Source organism: Triturus cristatus, chromosome 2_1 (genome assembly GCF_964204655.1).
Source record: "Triturus cristatus chromosome 2_1, aTriCri1.1, whole genome shotgun sequence".
In the NCBI taxonomy this organism is placed as follows: Eukaryota; Metazoa; Chordata; class Amphibia; order Caudata; family Salamandridae; genus Triturus; species Triturus cristatus.
The window spans coordinates 897185768-897203045 of record NC_140581.1 but is presented as its reverse complement, the minus strand read 5'-3'; the positions used below and the strand labels follow the sequence as shown (position 1 = coordinate 897203045).

The 17278-nt window shown below is 48.1% G+C and overlaps 1 protein-coding gene across 4 annotated transcripts in view; it reads left to right on the top strand.

The window, feature by feature from the left end:
• Positions 1-16411, top strand: part of NAA35 (N-alpha-acetyltransferase 35, NatC auxiliary subunit) — a 478604-nt gene extending 462193 nt beyond the window's left edge. For all 4 annotated transcript variants that reach the window (XM_085633095.1, XM_085633094.1, XM_085633092.1 and 1 more), the window contains exon 23: positions 15577-16411. In XM_085633095.1, coding sequence (XP_085489221.1) covers positions 15577-15636 — 60 coding nt within the window. In that variant the 3' untranslated portion in view covers positions 15637-16411. The remainder of the gene's footprint in view (positions 1-15576) is intronic.
• The last annotated feature ends 867 nt before the right edge of the window (positions 16412-17278 follow it).

Below are 17278 nucleotides of genomic sequence, written 5' to 3'. Positions count from 1 at the left end.
CATTTGATGCAGAACCATGGAGAGATTCAGCACCCAGATCCGCAACAACTGAACCTGGCGATCTGGCTCCTGAAGTCCTAGAGTTTGGCTACCTAAACCTGCCACCTGACTGTATGGACATCATTAAGGAAGCTAGAAGACCCACTACCAGAGCTTGCTATGCAGCCAAATGGAAAAGGTTAGTCATTTATTGCAATGATAATGACATTAACCCGCTAGACGCATCTATCCAAAACATCATTTGTTACCTCTTACACCTATACCGATGCAATCTGGCGTACACCTCTATACGTGTCCATTTGACCGCAATATCAGCCTATCTCCAGAACAGGCAGCACCTCTCTTTATTCAAAGTGCCTGCCATCAAAGCATTCTTGGAAGGACTCAAACGAGTAATTCCTCCAAGCCACCCACCGGCTCCAATGTGGAACCTCAACTTGGTCCTCACACGCCTGATGGGTCCACCCTTTGAACCTCTACACTTATGCGAGATTCAATTCCTTACCTGGAAAGTAGCTTTCCTAGTAGCGATCACTTCTTTAAGAAGAGTTAGTGAACTCCAGGCACTAACCGTTCAAGAGCCATTTATACAAGTTCACGCCAACAGGGTCGTACTACGTACCAACCCCAAATTCATGCCCAAGGTGATATCGCAGTTCCACATGAATCAAACTATTGAACTGCCTGTTTTCTTTCAAAACCCACAAACTGTCGCAGAAAGAGCACTCCATACACTAGATGTGAAGAGAGCCCTCATGTACTATATCGACAGGACTAAAATCTTTAGGAAGACTAAACAACTTTTCGTTGCCTTTGCCCCACACCACAAAGGTAACGCTATCTCCAAAGCAGGTATAGCCAGATGGATCGTTAAATGTATTCAAATTTGCTATCAAAAGGCTAAACGCACTTTAACGATTCCCCCACGAGCCCACTCAACACGTAAGTTAGGGGCCTCCATGGCTTTCCTGGGAAACATCCCTTTGCATGATATATGTAGAGCAGCCACCTGGTCCACTACACACACATTTACCAAACACTACTGTGTAGATGTGCAAGCAAAACAGCAGGCAGCTGTAGGACAGGCTGTTCTCAAAACTCTTTTTCAGACCGCTGCAGCTGGCACTGGTAGCCGCCGCTAATGGGAGGTACTGCTATGTATTCTATGCACAGATATGAATTCAGCAGCCCACATGCCTCGAACTGAATATGCTACTTACCAGTATGCATCTGTTCTTGGCATGTAGGGCTGCTGACATTCATATCGCCCACCCTCCTCCCCGGCGCCTGTAGCAGCTGCAGCTCTCAGAATTACTGTAAGCATGGTCTTCACTTTCTGTATCTACTCCATCACTGCCACAATGGCGAAAAACAATCTGAGGATGGAGAGGATGCCCATGCGCACTGTAGTCCAGGGGAGGAGTCACCTATCCCAGGATACTTCGAAGACTCTTCCAGGACAACAACGTGCAAACATCCGGACCCAACACTAGGCGGCGATCTATGCACAGATATGAATGTCAGCAGCCCTACATGCCAAGAACAGATGCATACTGGTAAGTAGCATATTCAATATAAATATAAGACACACCATACAACCAATAATACTTAATATAAGCGTCTTTCAAAAAGAGGATTCTTTTTGGGCACACTGTTTCCATAACAGCTTAAAAACGTGGCTCCCAGTTTTAGCGCGGAAAGTAGTTGCAGAAAAAACTGCTGTCGGCGCATCAGGGTAGTGCTTATATGGACTCTTAAGGACGTCCCATCCGGTGGACGGCGTTGTTATGGTGTCACTCGACACCCTCTACCAACGCGCAGACGTATAGCTGTCAACAGTTTCTGGATCCAGTCTGGTGCCTGAAGGTAAGGAATTTGCGGCAGATCTAGTCAGATAAGGCATTACGGAAGTTAAGTAACTTATTTTTTTGCCTTATTGCACTGTGGACTAACGTTCGAGTTAAAAGATACCTCGCTACCAAAGACTTCTTTGAGGAATAAACTGTCTGCAAACGACTGCGCCCAACACTTTTTGGCAGAGGTATATACAGAGCATGTAAATCTACCACACTGCAAGCTACTAACAGATGGTTATGGTCCAAGTACCATTTTCTTGTCCTGATATACCTTGTGCCGTGTTTGGTTTGACCAACAGGCTGGCTGGGCAATCTCATTGTTCAATAGGTGTGCTTTATCTTTGCTTTTACAAGCCCTCAGTGGGCTTGGTGAAAGTTTCTGGTTCTGGTATTCGAACGATGCACGATTGACTTATGGCTATTCTATTTTCTGTCAGTGTGTTTCAAGACTTCAGGTTTGGTCAGTGATCCACCTTGCTGTCTTCTGCCTGACACATTAGTGCTGTTGTTTAGGCCATTCTTTGTACTTCTTCCATGCTTTTTCAGTTTCTATATCCTATTGGAAGAGGATGGTAGAGCTGCACTGTCCGCTTTGGTTTGATTTTAAGGGTGATGTTGATTCTTCCTATATCTTGGCTAGCCACTTACTAGATACACTGCTCCCTAGAAGAGATAGATAGGTTGGCACAGACTGTTGTCCGTAAGATTTTTTTGTAAACTCCATTTATCAAACGCCCAAAAAAGGAAAAAGTTGGGGCTGTTTTGCTCCTCAGATTTTGAGTCGTGTGTTATTATTGCTACAGTGACATCCTCTCTTTCGCAACATTGTCTTTTCCAATCTGAACAGAAGGTATCTTCTACATTACAAATCATTGAGCTTGCCTCCATTTTGTTATGTATTAGTTCAAACTTGTTTGTTAGCCTTTACATGTATGCTCCGTGTCTGGCTTACCTAAATCCAGTCTGGGAGTGTTTTTTGGTTGAACTAGATTGTGGGTGCTAATGACCTAGAGCAGTGCTTCATAGCTGGAGCAGCTTTGGTCAGTTAATGTTAATAAAAATTTATAGAGCGCACTTACGCCGGATGGCTTCATGGCGCTAAGGCTCGAAAAGCTGTCAGAAAATAGATAAGACTAAACCTGTGTAAATAGCCACGTTTTCAAGGATTTCCAGAATTGCAAAAGGTCTGTGCAGGACCGTATTTCTTGCGGAAAGAAATTCCACAATTTAGGCGCAAGGGTGGCAAATCTGCGGCCTCCTTGACGTACCCTTTTGAACCCCGGGATAGAGAGGAGTGAGAGATGGGCAGACCTTAAATTGCGTGTGGGGGTATGCCTAAGTATCATCCTGTCAATGAACTCAGGACTGATGCCATGCAAGGATTTTAAAATGAGGCATCCCCGTTTTGAAGGCACAGCGCTGTGAGATGGGGAGCCAATGTAGTTTCCTCAACAGGGGGGTAGCTGAATGCCATTTAGGTTCTCGATAGACCAGTCGGGCTACATGGTTCTGGACCATCTGTAAGCGTTTAAGCAAGTAATGTGGCATGCCTAAGTACACAGAGTTGGAGTAGTCCAGATGAGATAGAACCGTGGATATCATGACCTGAGTCAAGGCATCATGAGTGAGGAAACGATGTATTTTCCTAATTTTGCGCATTTGAAAAAAGCACTTGGACACAACCGCTCCCACCTGAGTTTTCAGGGAGAGATCGCTGTCCAGAGAGACTCCTAAGGTTTTGGCCGATGTGGACGGAAGGGGTGGAGAGCCACACTCAGGAGGCCAATAGTGGGGGCCCCAGTACTTGTGGCTATCCCCGGTGAGAACTATCTCTGTCTTACCAGGTTTAATTTGAGATGGTTAAGATCCATCCAGCTTTGGATGTATAACATGGTGGCCTGGAAGTCAGTGACAGAGTTGTGTGAGGTGTCAACCCTGAGAATGAGTTGTAGATCATCTGCATAGTTGAAGACCAACACATTCCTGTCTTTAAGAGACTGGATCAGGGGCGCCATATAGAGGTTAAACAGATGAGGAGAGAGGGCCGAGCCCTGTGGGACCCCACAGGTGGTATTACGTGGAGGCGCTAGAAACTGTCCCTGATAAAGAGCCTGAGAGCGATCCTCCAGGAAGGAAGTGAGCCAGCGAGCCGCTGTCCCTTGAACGCCAACCTGCCTGACACGGTCCGCCAAAATAGTATGGTCGACCGTGTCAAAGGCTGCGGAGAGATCTAACAGGACCAGGGCCCGGGGGTAACTTCTATCAGCGTTGTCCCGCAGGGTGTCCATGACCGCTAGGATCACTGATTCGGTAGAATGGGCTGGCCGAAAACCAGCCTGATGAGGGTCCAAGTATTTCGATGCCTCTAAAAAATTGGAGAGGCATTTAGCTACGTGGCCCTCTAGAACCTTAGCCAAGAAAGGTAGCAAAGAGATTGGGCGATAGTTGGATAGGAGCGCGGGGTCAGCTCCAGATTTTTTCAAGAGGGGGACCACTACTGCTTTCTTAAAAGCCAGGGGGACTATGCCAGATGAAATAGATTCATTCAGTAATGCAAGTGCAGGACCAGAATGGATTGCGAGGCAGTCTTTCAGTATGTGAGGAGGGCAGCAGTCCGACGGGGCGCCTGATTTGATCTTCACTAACAGATCTTGAAAAATCTCATTACTGATAATGGGAAAGCAGCTAAGAGTCCTGTTGTTACGATGTGCCACAGAGGAGTCTGGTGAAGAAAGGTGGTTAGGGATGCTGGCCTTTATAGTGATAATTTTATCAATTAAGTAGTCATTTAGCAAATTACATAATGCTTGGGAGGGCATGGCCTTCAAAAGGATTCGCTCAGGATTAGATAGTTTGTCAATTATGGCAAAGATTTCTTTAGAATTTTTATTAGATTTGAGAATACGATTGGAGAAATGGGCAGCTTTGGCGATGAGGATGCTTTTCTTGTAGTCTTTCCGAGCAGAGGTATATAATAGTTTTTTTCCAGGGGAGTACTTCAAACGCCACTGCCTTTCTAATTGGCATAAGGCCAATTTCTGGGCCTTGAGGTCATTGGAGAACCATCTTTGTGCATCCGCAAGACATGCTAATTTGACTTTTTTTAATGGTGCATTCTTATTACTAGCATCAAGTAACCATTTGGATACGTTCATTTCCATGGTATTAACATCATTACCAGGGGGTGGGACTGTATTGGTTAGTGTGTCAAGAAAGTCATCTTTATTGATGGAGTTCCATCTCCTGGCAGGAACTCCTTCGTCCACATTGATTTTCTTAATAGATAGTCGTGTCAGCGTGAATTTTAGCAGATGGTGATCGGACCAAATACAGGGCGTAACTATAGGAGTAGAGGTAGTCAGACCACTCGCCCAGATCTGGTCCAGGATCCGACCCTTCAGGTGTGTAGGGGATAGAACTTGCTGAGTAAAGTTTAGGTTTCTGAGTAAGTCAGACATCTCCACAGATTGTGGTCCTTCCTGAGGGTCATTATACCAGTAGTTGAAATCACCCACAAGGAGAACCTTGGCATGCTCAATCACAAGCTTAGTTATCTGTTCGCTAAGTGATAGCGGAAAGTGAGACATCTGATTAGGTGGCCTGTATAGTAGAACACAGACAAAGGAGTCGTTGGCAGATTCCAATTTTATGACTATGTTCTCGGTGTCTATAAGAGAGAGACATGTCAAAGAGCAGAACCTGAAATTAGTATGGATGATGGCAGCAACTCCCCCTCCTGATTTGACAGAACACCGATTGGCATAGATGATATAGTAATCAGGGGTAAGTGCTGCCAACATGTCTGGGGCAGAGTCGTCGGTGAGCCAGGTTTCGGTCAGTAGCAGGATATTAGGTTTGTCGGTAAGCAAATGTAGGAAGATATCCAGCTGATGTTTAACCAGGGTGCGCATATTGAGATAGTATATTGATATAGGCGCATCCCTAGGTTTGGCCTGATTCCGGGGACTGTGGTTATGGACGGTTGAGGTCTGTAATTCAGGAAAGCTGCTCTGTTTGATGTAGAGGTTATGAGCAACTATAGGAGGCAGAATTTCTTGTGCGGGGCACCAATTCAAGGAGTGCATAGTTTTCAAGGTAGCTGGTGAATACGTAAGCAATTGGGCATGACAACTGGCCCCTGGGCGCGGACGGGCGCAGACGGGCTTGCCTTTGGAGCGCCGCCGGCGCGTCCGCTGCGCTCCCGCGCTGCGTGCTGCATTTCACCTCCGTTCCCCGCTCTCAGCTCCGCCCTCTCGCAGCGCGATTGGCTGCTACCGGGGGAGTCACTCGGAGCACTAGGGAAGCCGGAAGCAGCAGCCTGACGTGAAGAGCGAATGAAAGTGAGTATCTAGTGCAGTTCAGTGCAAAGTACAATTTTCAAGTATCATCAATATTTTTAAAAAGACAATGTTAAAAAGACGGTCACATAGCTTTCTATCAGGCCTAAGGTTGCATTAGCGATTTTAGCAGCAAGGAGAGCAGTGCTTCATAGCGGAGCAGCTTTGGTCAGTTTACATTAATCGGACAATCAATCATCATTTGTGCATATTCAGCTACAAAGATCAATTGACCATGTATGTTATAAATACGGTTGTAAAGGCTTAAGGAATCAAGCAGAATTTAAAGGACTGGATGTGGTGGGCATTAGCCAGTTTTCAGAGATTTGGATTGTTGCAGGTGACTGAGAAGACTAACGCAGGAAATAGTTGACCATGTATCTTCTTTATTAGTAAAGGTCGGAACTTAGAAAGATCCACTGCATGGCTCTGAGGAGCGTCCATCCCTTTCTTGAAATCACCATTGCAAGCTGTAGATTTTTGGGCCTGTGCCTCAGCACACTTCCATCATGAATGTGCACTGGAAGCACTTTTGCAACGAGGATGGAGACCCAGAGCTAGGCTGTCTGGTCAGAGGAGCACACCATGTACATCCTCAGTTGGATGAGTGTGACATATGGCTGTAGATGACTCACAGTGCTGGCCGCCATATGATTGTAAAAGCAGGCCTTGTGTTTTTTTACATTGGTAATGTAGGCTTTTGCCTGTTAGGGAGGGTGTGTCAATCAGCCTCTCCTGAATTTCTAAATTGGTCTGCCAGCCTGTTCCCTTACTGATACATGTGGAACATGGTTCTCACATGCATATACATTATTTGTGTTTGTAGAGGATACGTGTGTAACATATTTGACACCTGTGGCTATTGCCACTTTGGGTCCAATTTTGTACTTGTTACTTCCAGTGGTACTTAGGTTGGAGGAATGGAGAAAGAGCACAGACAGCAGTCCATTCTGGGTTTGCTGAACCATTCTGAATGAAATAAGCAAAAGGACAGAACTGTCCAGAACGCTGTGAGAGTTGACTGTTGAAATACACAGCTACTGTCTTTAACGTTAGTGTAAAGATGGGGCAGAAATGTCCATCCTGTGTGCCAAGATTTATTTTCCTCAATCTGGGCTCTCCATATTAGCAACCGAGAACCTCTTTGCGCTCTATGGTTGAGACAGAGATTTTAAGTAGGTTCTTTCATTTACTGGGAGCCAGTGGAGATACTTTGAAACCGACATATATAGTAATAATGACTGAGTTTCAGCAGCTGATTCTGGACTCTAGAATTTAGTGATTGCTCTGCTGGGTAACTACTGATAGTAATCAGACTAGGAGAATATCATCTGGGGATGCAGGCCAAGAGAACCCCTGCACAAGATTTGTTTTCTCAAGCATTCAGGCAGGATACGTTTTTCTGCATCATGTCGTGAGCAAGAGTAGGCAGTGTGATACATTTGGTAAGTCGTCCAAATTCCCTTAGTTAAGGCAGAGCTGGCCCCCCTCAGCATACATATAATAGCCTATCTTATCTTGGTAGCAGAGGGTCATATAATAGTGAAAAGTGTTGCTAATAGCATACACCCTTTAAGCACCCCATATGTAATATTGTTGGCTTAGGTAAGTTAAATTTTCGAGGAAGTATATAACCCAAGAAAGCTCTGTTCTAATACTGCTTCAAAAATATGTGAGACTTTTAGTAACACTTTATAATTGATGGTTTCAAATGCTGCTGTGTGGTCATTAATGTGGTTAATTTGGTGAATTGCCTGGGTACCTCTCATTGCGGCGATTCATTGGACACATCCCATTACTTTGGTTCTTTTGGTACATTCTTTTTTTTAAATATGTTTTTTATTGTTTAACAAACAAAAACAAACATCAGCAGTTGCATGACCATACAGGAGGAGCAGATCAATGGGCATCAGCGGTGCAGAAGGCAATACTCAAAATACAATTGTGCATGGTGGAAGGTCTAGGGCGGAGGGGGATCATCACATGCAGGGGTTAAGGGGGGCTGACAAATATCTCCTCGATAGGAGTTCCACAATCCCCACACACGAGACCATTTTTGGGGACATCAACGTGACACATATTCAGTCTTCACTCTAAACATTGCCCAATCCATGTCTTTCTCCCATTCCCGTGCCATGGGCGGATCCGATGCCCCCCACCGCTGAGCAATATTCCTCTTGGCAAACATTAGCCCCAGAGTCACCCACTGCATCACGCAGACATCCCAAATGTTCAGGAGACACCTACGGGCCTCCACTCGGAGCCGCGCTGACAGAACAGTATTGATAATGTCATGAATGGCCCGCCAGTAGGCTTGCATCTGCGTACATTCCCAAAGTATATGGAAAAAGGTCCCCAGCTGGCCACAGCCGCGCCTGCAGGCTCCCTCTTCCGCCCTTCCCATTCGTACCAGTTGGGGCCCTGTTACATAGACACAGTGAAGGAGTTTTAATTGGACGAGACGGAGGCGATCTGATATTGCTACAACCCTGGGAGAGGAGACTGCCTCCTGCCATTCCTCATCATCCATTTCTATGCCATCCCTGGTCCACCTCTCTCGAAGAGCCAGGAGGGGATCCGAGACGTTATTTACCAATTATTTATATATCAGAGAGATGGTGCTGTCAGGGAGATGGCCATCCAGTACCCTATCTTCCAGTGGGGAGGATTCCGGCAGCGTGGTGCCGGGCAGTAGAGGTGTGCGAAGCGCGTGTTGAACCTGTGTGTAGCGGAAGCGCTCCGATTCGGCCAGGCTATATTGCTGCTGTAGTGATGCAAAAGACTTAATATCAGATTTATCCCACAGATCCCCTATGCATGCAATACCTATGAGATCCCATTTGTCGAATCCCTTACTCTTCCATAGATCACCCAGTTGCTCGGAATCCCATAGCTAGGTTGCAAGCCTCAACTTCCGTCTCCAGCCTAAGCGATTGGTGGACGCATGCCAAACGTGTACCGAATGGTTAGTGGGGCCTGTAAGAGGATAGCGCTGAGGCCTAGAATAAAGGGCTCTACTAAAGGTCCCCCCCCGGGAGGAGCCCCCTATCCATGTTATATCCCGGGTCCCATGGCGGAACATATGTGCAGTGGTTAATGGAGGACAGATGGGACGCCCAGTAATACAATCGTATGTCTGGGAGGCTGATGCCTCCGTCATACCAATTTAGGGAAAGCTTGCAGAGAGCAATGCGCGGTTTACCGTTCCACAGCGGATCCCGTTGAAGGCTCTCGACCTCTCGGAAATATGACGGGGGTATCCGATCCATGGAATTCTGAAGGGCATACAGGAATCGGGGTAGAGACATCATCTCAAAAAGGGCAGCCTTACCTAGCAAAGAGAGGGGGAGCGCCTTCCACCTGGCAATGTCTTTGCGCAGCTGAAGCAGGGGGGGCTGAAGGTTTCAAAACTAACGAAGAGAGGAATCTAAACTGAGAAAGATACCTAGATAGGTATACCCCTCGGTGCAGATTTGCAGTGGGCACCCACGCGGTAGAATCGGGGGCTCACCCGCCACCACGAACAGGAGGGACTTGCTCCAATTTATGGAATAGCCGGAGTACCGTCTAAATGTCGTAAAGATATCCAAGACCACTATCAGTGATTTCCTTGGGGAGGACAGGTACAAGAAGATGTCATCCGCATAGAGAGAGATCCGGGTCCTCCCAGTCTGGGGACTAGCGCATACCCCTTACACACAGGTCCTGACGTATCCAGGCTGCCATTGGTTCCAAAGCTAGGGCAAACAGCAGCAGGGACAGGGGTCAGCCCTGACGGGTTCCTCTGCCGAGCTCGAAGGCAGTCGACTTCTTGTTATTAACCACCACTTGGGCCTTTGGTTGGGAATATAGTAACTGCACCCACTGTATATATTTGGGGCCGAATCCAAATTTCTCCAACACCGCCCAAAGGTAAGGTCATTCGATGGTGTCAAAGGCCATGGCCGTGTCCAGGGATACTATCACCGCCGGCTCCGATATTGTGGCCGCCCTGCCCAGAACCCCGTGGACCCTGCGCAGGTTCAGCGCCGTGTTACGGTGCAGTATAAACCCTGATTGGTCAGGGTGGACCAGAAACCCGATCGTCGTCAAGAGCCGGGTGTCAAGAAGCTTAGCCAAGATCTTGGGCTCAGCGTTCAACAGGGATATCGGTCGTTAGGAGCTACATTCATTCTTGGGTTTCCCCTCTTTGTGAATAGTAACGATTGTGGCAGTACGTTGGTCTAAGGGCAGTATTCCCGCTTGCCTCGCGTCCTCGTACATGGCCCTCAGATACGGGCCTAACTTTTCTGGTTTAAGCTTGTACAGCTCAATCGGTAGCCAGTTAGGGCCGGTGGCTTTACCATGCTTGAGCGATCGTATGGCTGCCGCTATTTCGTCGTCGGTCAAGTCCCTTTCCATGAAATCATGGTTGACCGCCGACAGCCTGGGCAAAGTGATATCAGTGAGCACCTGGCGGGAGTCCTCGATAGGGTAGGGGGCTGCCGAAGTATAGACAGCCTGGTAGTGGGCCGCGAAGCAGTCCACAATTGCTTGCGGGTGCGACAGTGAAGTACCCTCCCGTCCTCGAAGTTCAGGCACTAGCCGGCTTGCCCACTCTATCTTGTCCAACCAGGCCAAAAGTTTCCCGGCCTTGTCGCCCACCTCATACAAACCTCTCTCCCCATGGCCTTTGCCTGGTCAGTCGCAAGCACACTATATTCCTGCTGTTTGAGTTTGAGAATGTGGAGCTTGTCTATTGTGACCGCTACATTTAGATCTGCTTCCAGTTTTCCCACCTCTACCTCCAGCGCTATCAACTCTTTGTGTTGTTCCTTCTTCTTCCCAGATATTAAGGAAAGGGCCTGGCCCCGTATCACTGCCTTAAATGCCTCCCAGAGCATCTGCGGGGATTCCACCGAGCCCTCATTCTCGTTGACATAGTTATCAATAGCCTCACAGCGCTCCCGGCGGATATGAGGATCGCAAAGATACCAGAGATTGATGGGGGTGACTCGCCCCTGTTGTTGGTGGCCTTGCGCCACCTGGAGCCAGACCGGTGAGTGATCCGAAATGCCCCTAGCCAGATGCCTTACCTCTCGGACATGGGCAATTTGGGAGGCAGGTACCAGAAAGTAATCAATTCGAGATAGACTCCCATGCGCCCCAGAGTGGAAGGTATAGTGTAAAGCATCAGGGTGAAAGACCCTCCATGTATCCACCAGCCCCAAGGATTCCAGGAAGTCCGGCAGCCAGCAGTGCAAGCAAGGGAAAGTCCGGGTGGGGGTGCCGGTCGAGGTCCCCAGAAACCACCGAATTCAAGTCCGCTCCCAACACCAAGAGACCCTCTGGGATCTCCAACAGCAGCGTACCCAAGTCTCTGAACGTGGTTGCCTGGAAGCCTGGGGGGTACATAGACCGACAGGAGGGAAATAGAGTGGCCCTCCCACATGCCCGAAACCCCAACATATCGTCCCCTAGTATCCGACCAAGTGTTCTGCACTACAAGGGGAAAGGCCCTTTTCATCAGTATGCCAACCCCCCGGGAACCTGTGGTGAAGCCTGCATGAGCCAATAAGACAATAAGACATAGCCCCCTCTGTGCAGTGACCTGCATGTGTTTCCGACTAAATGGATTTCTTGGGGTGTGACGCTTAATACCTTGAAGAACGACACTACGCTTGATTTTATCCCCCAGCCCGTTGACATTCCAACTCAACAGTTTAACCCCACTGTCCCCCACTGGTGCCATATCGAAATATATCAAAACTCACTGCGGTCACCCCCACTCCCCCAAGCATTGTATCAATAGCAATTGCTGACGTAATCAAAACTTCAAACCAAACATAAAACACTCCCACCCAACTACCCCCAACCCCGCTGCCCTGCCCTGCCCTGCCCTGCCCTCTGGGCTTAGAACTGCCCATGAAAAAATCTTGCAGAGTGCCTGTCACCCTAGAAACTGTTAAAAAAAGAAAGAAAAAACCCAGAGGGGGGAGGATGTGGTCAGCCCCCACTCAGCCCAGTAAGCCTACTGTGTACCCATCTTACTCAAATCATACAGGCCCATGTAAGTCCACTTACCAAAAGGCAGAGGCACCAGAAGCCCACCCACCGCCCCCCACCCACCACGTACTTCAAGAGGTACGAGCCCGACCCCCGGGCAGGTCTCTTCTCAGGCCGATTGGCTATTATCAATGTCACCCCCACCTCAGTCAGCCGGACTCCTCGCACTCCTACTCTCAAACCAATCAGCAGCTACCTCGGGATGTTCGAAAAACCACACTCGCCCCTCCACCTCAACCCGGAGACGGGCAAGGAACAGCAAGGAGTACTTAATTCCCCGATCTCTGAGGACACGCTTGATCGACATGAAGGATCGCCTTTGTCGCTGCACCCGTTGGGTAAAATCCGGAAAGAAGGATATGTCTGAGTTCTCAAACCGCAGGGGGGCTCCGGCTCTGTAGAATGACATCTCTATCCTGAAAGTTCAGGACCCGCGCCAACATGGGCCGCGGGGGAGCTCCCGGCTTGGGACGGCCGCCCGGGAACCTGTGGGCACGCTCGACAACAAATAACTTACTGAGGCCTTTGGGTTGCAAGTGTTTGAGAATTAGGTCCTCAACAAAAAGGTCCGGTGTTTGTCCCTCCGAATTTTGCGGATACCCAAGAATGCGTATGTTATTGCAATGCAGGCGGCCTTAATAATCGTCCAACTTGAGGGTGGCAAAGGTACGGAAGTCCTGAAGTTCCTTGACCGCCCCTTCGAGTTGTGAGACATCGTCCACTAAGCTAGCTGTCGTAATTTCCACTTGCTTGACCTTTTCATTTAGTCTTGACCCCAGTGATGGCGGCCATAACATCCTTGAGAGAGATTTCTTGCTCCTCCTCACCCGGTCCCCCGGAGCCTGAGTCTCTGGGCTCACGGGTCTGTTGTGCGTCTTTAGGGACAGTATAGCGATCCAGTTTGTTTGATTGCGTGCTCTTGGATCCACGCGGTCCCGTGGCCTTGACGCGGTCCATCGCGGCCCGCACCAGCCCACACCAACCAGCCAATTCCAGAGGGGTTGTGAGGGATCACCGGAGATGGTGCAAAGGTGTTCTACAGGGGCGGCAGAAGCGAGAGAAGCAGAGGATGGACGACACCGTTAGGAATGCGCCTCCACCGATAACCACCTCACGGCCTGCGCACCCACCTGGCAAGTTGCTCTGCGTTCCACTTCTCCTCCAGCACGCCCCCGCTGGGCTCAGTCCCCCTCACTGCCTCCGGCCCCGCCGATCCCGGACGCCGAAGTCCGCTGCTCCGTAGTGTATCCTCCAGTGGGGGTCAAAAGAGCACGCTCCCGTCTCTGCACTGGGTCCAAGACCGCCGCCGGACTGGGCCGGAAGGAAGCAGATTCAGCAAGCCTCTCCACAAGAACAGGGCAGCTTTGTGTACCGTCTGGATGAGAGGGGGGAGGAGCCCCAACACAATCCCCACACTTTCCACCGGCCCCCGTCCAACTGGGCCCGCTCCGCTCCGGACCCCCAATGCAAGCAGCACCACAAATCCTGCTGGCAATATGTGATCAGCGCCCCAGGCCCTACCCGGCCGCACCAACCTCGTGGCTCCCCTTGCCCCCACGGCCCGGGACCAACAGGCCAGAACGGGGGGGGGGAGTGGATACTCCAAGCAGGGTGTGTCCAGGATCAGAGCTTGCCAGTCCAGTCTAAAGCAGCCCACCGATCACGGAGTTAAGGGCACAGCTGTGCGCTGAGTCCACGCATTGCCCCCACAATGGAAGAGCACCGCCACCAGCGACTCGCCAGGGGGTGCAAGCAGCAGGGGGCGTGGGTCAAAAAAAAAAAAGTCAAAGAAGACCCCAATTCTCCCGGGGGCAGGCAGGGTCACATCCGTAGCGGAGATAGCGGGAAGCCGATAAAGTCAGGGACGCGCTGCCGCCATCTTGCATCTCCTGGCCGGCGCGCCCTGCATCGCCACTGCAGCTTGTCTCTCCTCTCCACCGGAGCTCCGACGGGGCTCCGAGTGCTCCTCCGCCACCGCCTCAGTGTATATCCGCAGTATCCTCCGAGGCGGCTGCCACCTCAGGGCCCCCGCGCCCGCCTCCAAGCCGCTGGGCCACCGCCGGACCGCAGAGGGCCGGACGGAGCTCAACAATCGGTCGGTCCCAGTACTGTGGGACGCGGCCTCAGGCCCTGCCGCGGTCCGTTCTTCCGGAGGCGATTCCTCCGCTGCTGGGTACCCCACGATCCCCGGAACCGGCAGGATGGGCTCCGCTCGCGTTCTGATGCCAGAAATCGTTGATGGGCAAAATGGATCGGTAGTCAGGATAGTCGTGGGCTGATTAGGATGACAGAGCCCCCTCGCAGCACGGCCATCTTCAGCCCGCGCTTAGCCACGCCCCTCCTTTTGGTACATTCTTGGGTTCATCCTAATGTGGTGATTATTTCACTACATCCTTTGGGCACACTTTTTGCAATTTTCTTTTTGTTCCATCCCTTGGATTTATCTTATTGTAGTTGTTCAGTGAAAAAATCAATTGAAAACATCTTCTTGCTTTGGTTAATTTGGTACACAGCTTGAGTACATTTAATTGCAGAGGTTCCCTGAGTAGATCCTTGGATTCATGGTATGTAGTAGTATGCTGGAGCCATTCCTTGGGAAAATCCCATTGCAGTATTTCCTTGGTCACCTTCCTTGAATAGATTTTATTGCAGTGGTTCATCAGGTACATCCTTTGAGTACATCTGATTGCAGCAGTTCATTGGCTGCATCCATTGGGCACATCATATTGCAGTGGTTAATTGGGTGCCCTCCTCTGCAGTGTTTCATTTATGACTTCTCTACATCTTATTGTTGTGGTTCATGTTCACATATCTTACGTCCATTGTATTGCAGTGCATTTACAGCTATGGTTAATTGGGCGCTTTGACTGAGCCCATCTGATTGTAGTGGTTTATTGGGTATACCCCTTCAGTACATCTTACCACATCTCATTGCTTTGGATCATTGGACACTGCCCAGGGGTACTTTGCTCGGATCACTGGGTACACCTCTTGAATAAATCTTAGTGCCCTGATTTATAGAGCGTCCCTGTAGTACAGATTATTGAATTGGCCCTTTGCATAAATAGAAAACATCTCTTCTAGCATGTGATACAACCCTAGCATCTTGTCTTGGAAGATCATTATTATTACATTCTGCTCATCTTTCCTGGGGTGGGAGTTAATGCATTGAAGGCTCTGTCATCCTTATTCCGAAGTTAACCAATCTCTGCATCCTGTGTGCGGTGATTATGTTTCATCTGCAAAAACATTCTATTAATAAGTGTCATATCTTGCATAAGTTCATGTGTATACTAGCACAACTTATTTTAAAATATTCTGTTGATCTTTTTCAATAGGTTCCTCCTGAATTTGATTTCACTAGTCACAAATATTTTCCAGTTGTGAAGCTTATTTGAAGGTAATGTGAAGTGGAATGCCACAGAAACAACATTACGGATTTCAACGCCATATACCTATGGGGTGCATCTGTAAATCGAGATGAAGAGCCTCCGATGAGTTCAGCATTCTCTGATCTTTCAACTTAAAACGCTATCCACTTGGTCTCACATGCAAATTTGTTTTAAATAAAGACAGCAGGAAAAATAAACGTATAAATTAATTAGGCTCTTTCCCTAGGAAAAAATAGATGAAGCAGCCATGTCAGTGTAATGCTTGTAACCCAAGTTGGCATTTAGAATGCGATATTGTAAGAAGTGTTGATAAATCCTTCTTCAGCAAATTAGAAAAACAGTGGCACTAAATATGGGCAGAATCTAGTGTGGACTAGGTGAAAACGTTCCTGACCAACCAAGCAAAACCCCCATCTAAAGTATTCAACACACAAACAAGGTTGCTGTTCCTTAAGATAGACTCGTGTAGCTACGCCATTGACTACAGTGAGCTAAAAAAAATGCCAGTGTTTGTAGGCAATCAGTTTAAGAGGAACCCAGGGGATTTTTGTAAATAAAGGTTCATGTTTTTGTCACATGTTCTGTACAGTGTAAAAATACCAGTTAAAATATATGGTGCTCATCTGGTTGTGTGATTGTTAAAACTACTCTCAGCATGCAAAGTCCTGGTAAATGAGCACAGCGTCAAATGTTCACTGCTAATAGATTCAAAACATTAAAATATTTTTGAGGTTAAATTGTATTTGGAGCAATAAATGTTTTAAGGACTAAACATTCTAAATTTGGATTTTGTTTGCTGTTTTATTTATTTAGGTAAAATTGTATGATCAGTTTATGTATAGGTCTGGGATTGGTGGATGGATGGGAATAGTGGTGAATATGTGAACTTTTAATTGCTTCTGTTACCTCCCTGGCAACAGTGATATACATTGTGATCATGCATTATTACACAAGCTTTACATAGACATGGTGTTCATTACATCAATACATAGTACCACGGATTCCCCACCTTATAAATATCCCTATGTGCCAGATAGGGTATGGAAGTTTCTTCTTTTAGCAGTCCTTCATCGTCGCAGGTGGTGCCACGTGATGTCATTTTATGTTTTTCCACACCTACAGACACGTATCAAGAGCTTTCCTTCAGTGTTCACCAAATTCTTCAAAATTATATGGATGTATATTCAGCAGACTGGTCCAAGTTCAGCCTCCTAAGGTATTTGGGTTCAATTCCTGTGAACATTGCGCATACAAATGACCCTCTTTGATCGGCACAACATCAGCATGTGGTGCCTGAAGCTTTACCTCATCTCCATCTGAAGGCCATCATGGAGACTGAAGTTCTTATTCACTGCTCTGGCATGTAAGGGATCCCCTTAACAGCCTCCTTCCCCTCCCACAGGTAAGTCTCCTGACATAGAGCAACCCTAAATGGAATTAGTTAAATGAAACTTCTTAAGACGAACATTCACCAAAAAGGCATCTTGGCGTTAGAAATGGGCATCCTGAAGAAAAGCTACAATGAGAACTACAGTTCAGCTAACAGAAAGGATGAGCTTTAAGTGCTTTCCTAAATGCAACATGTTTTATCCTTATTAGGTCATTCCATAGTTTGGGGCCAAGCGAGGAACAAAATCTCCACCCTCTT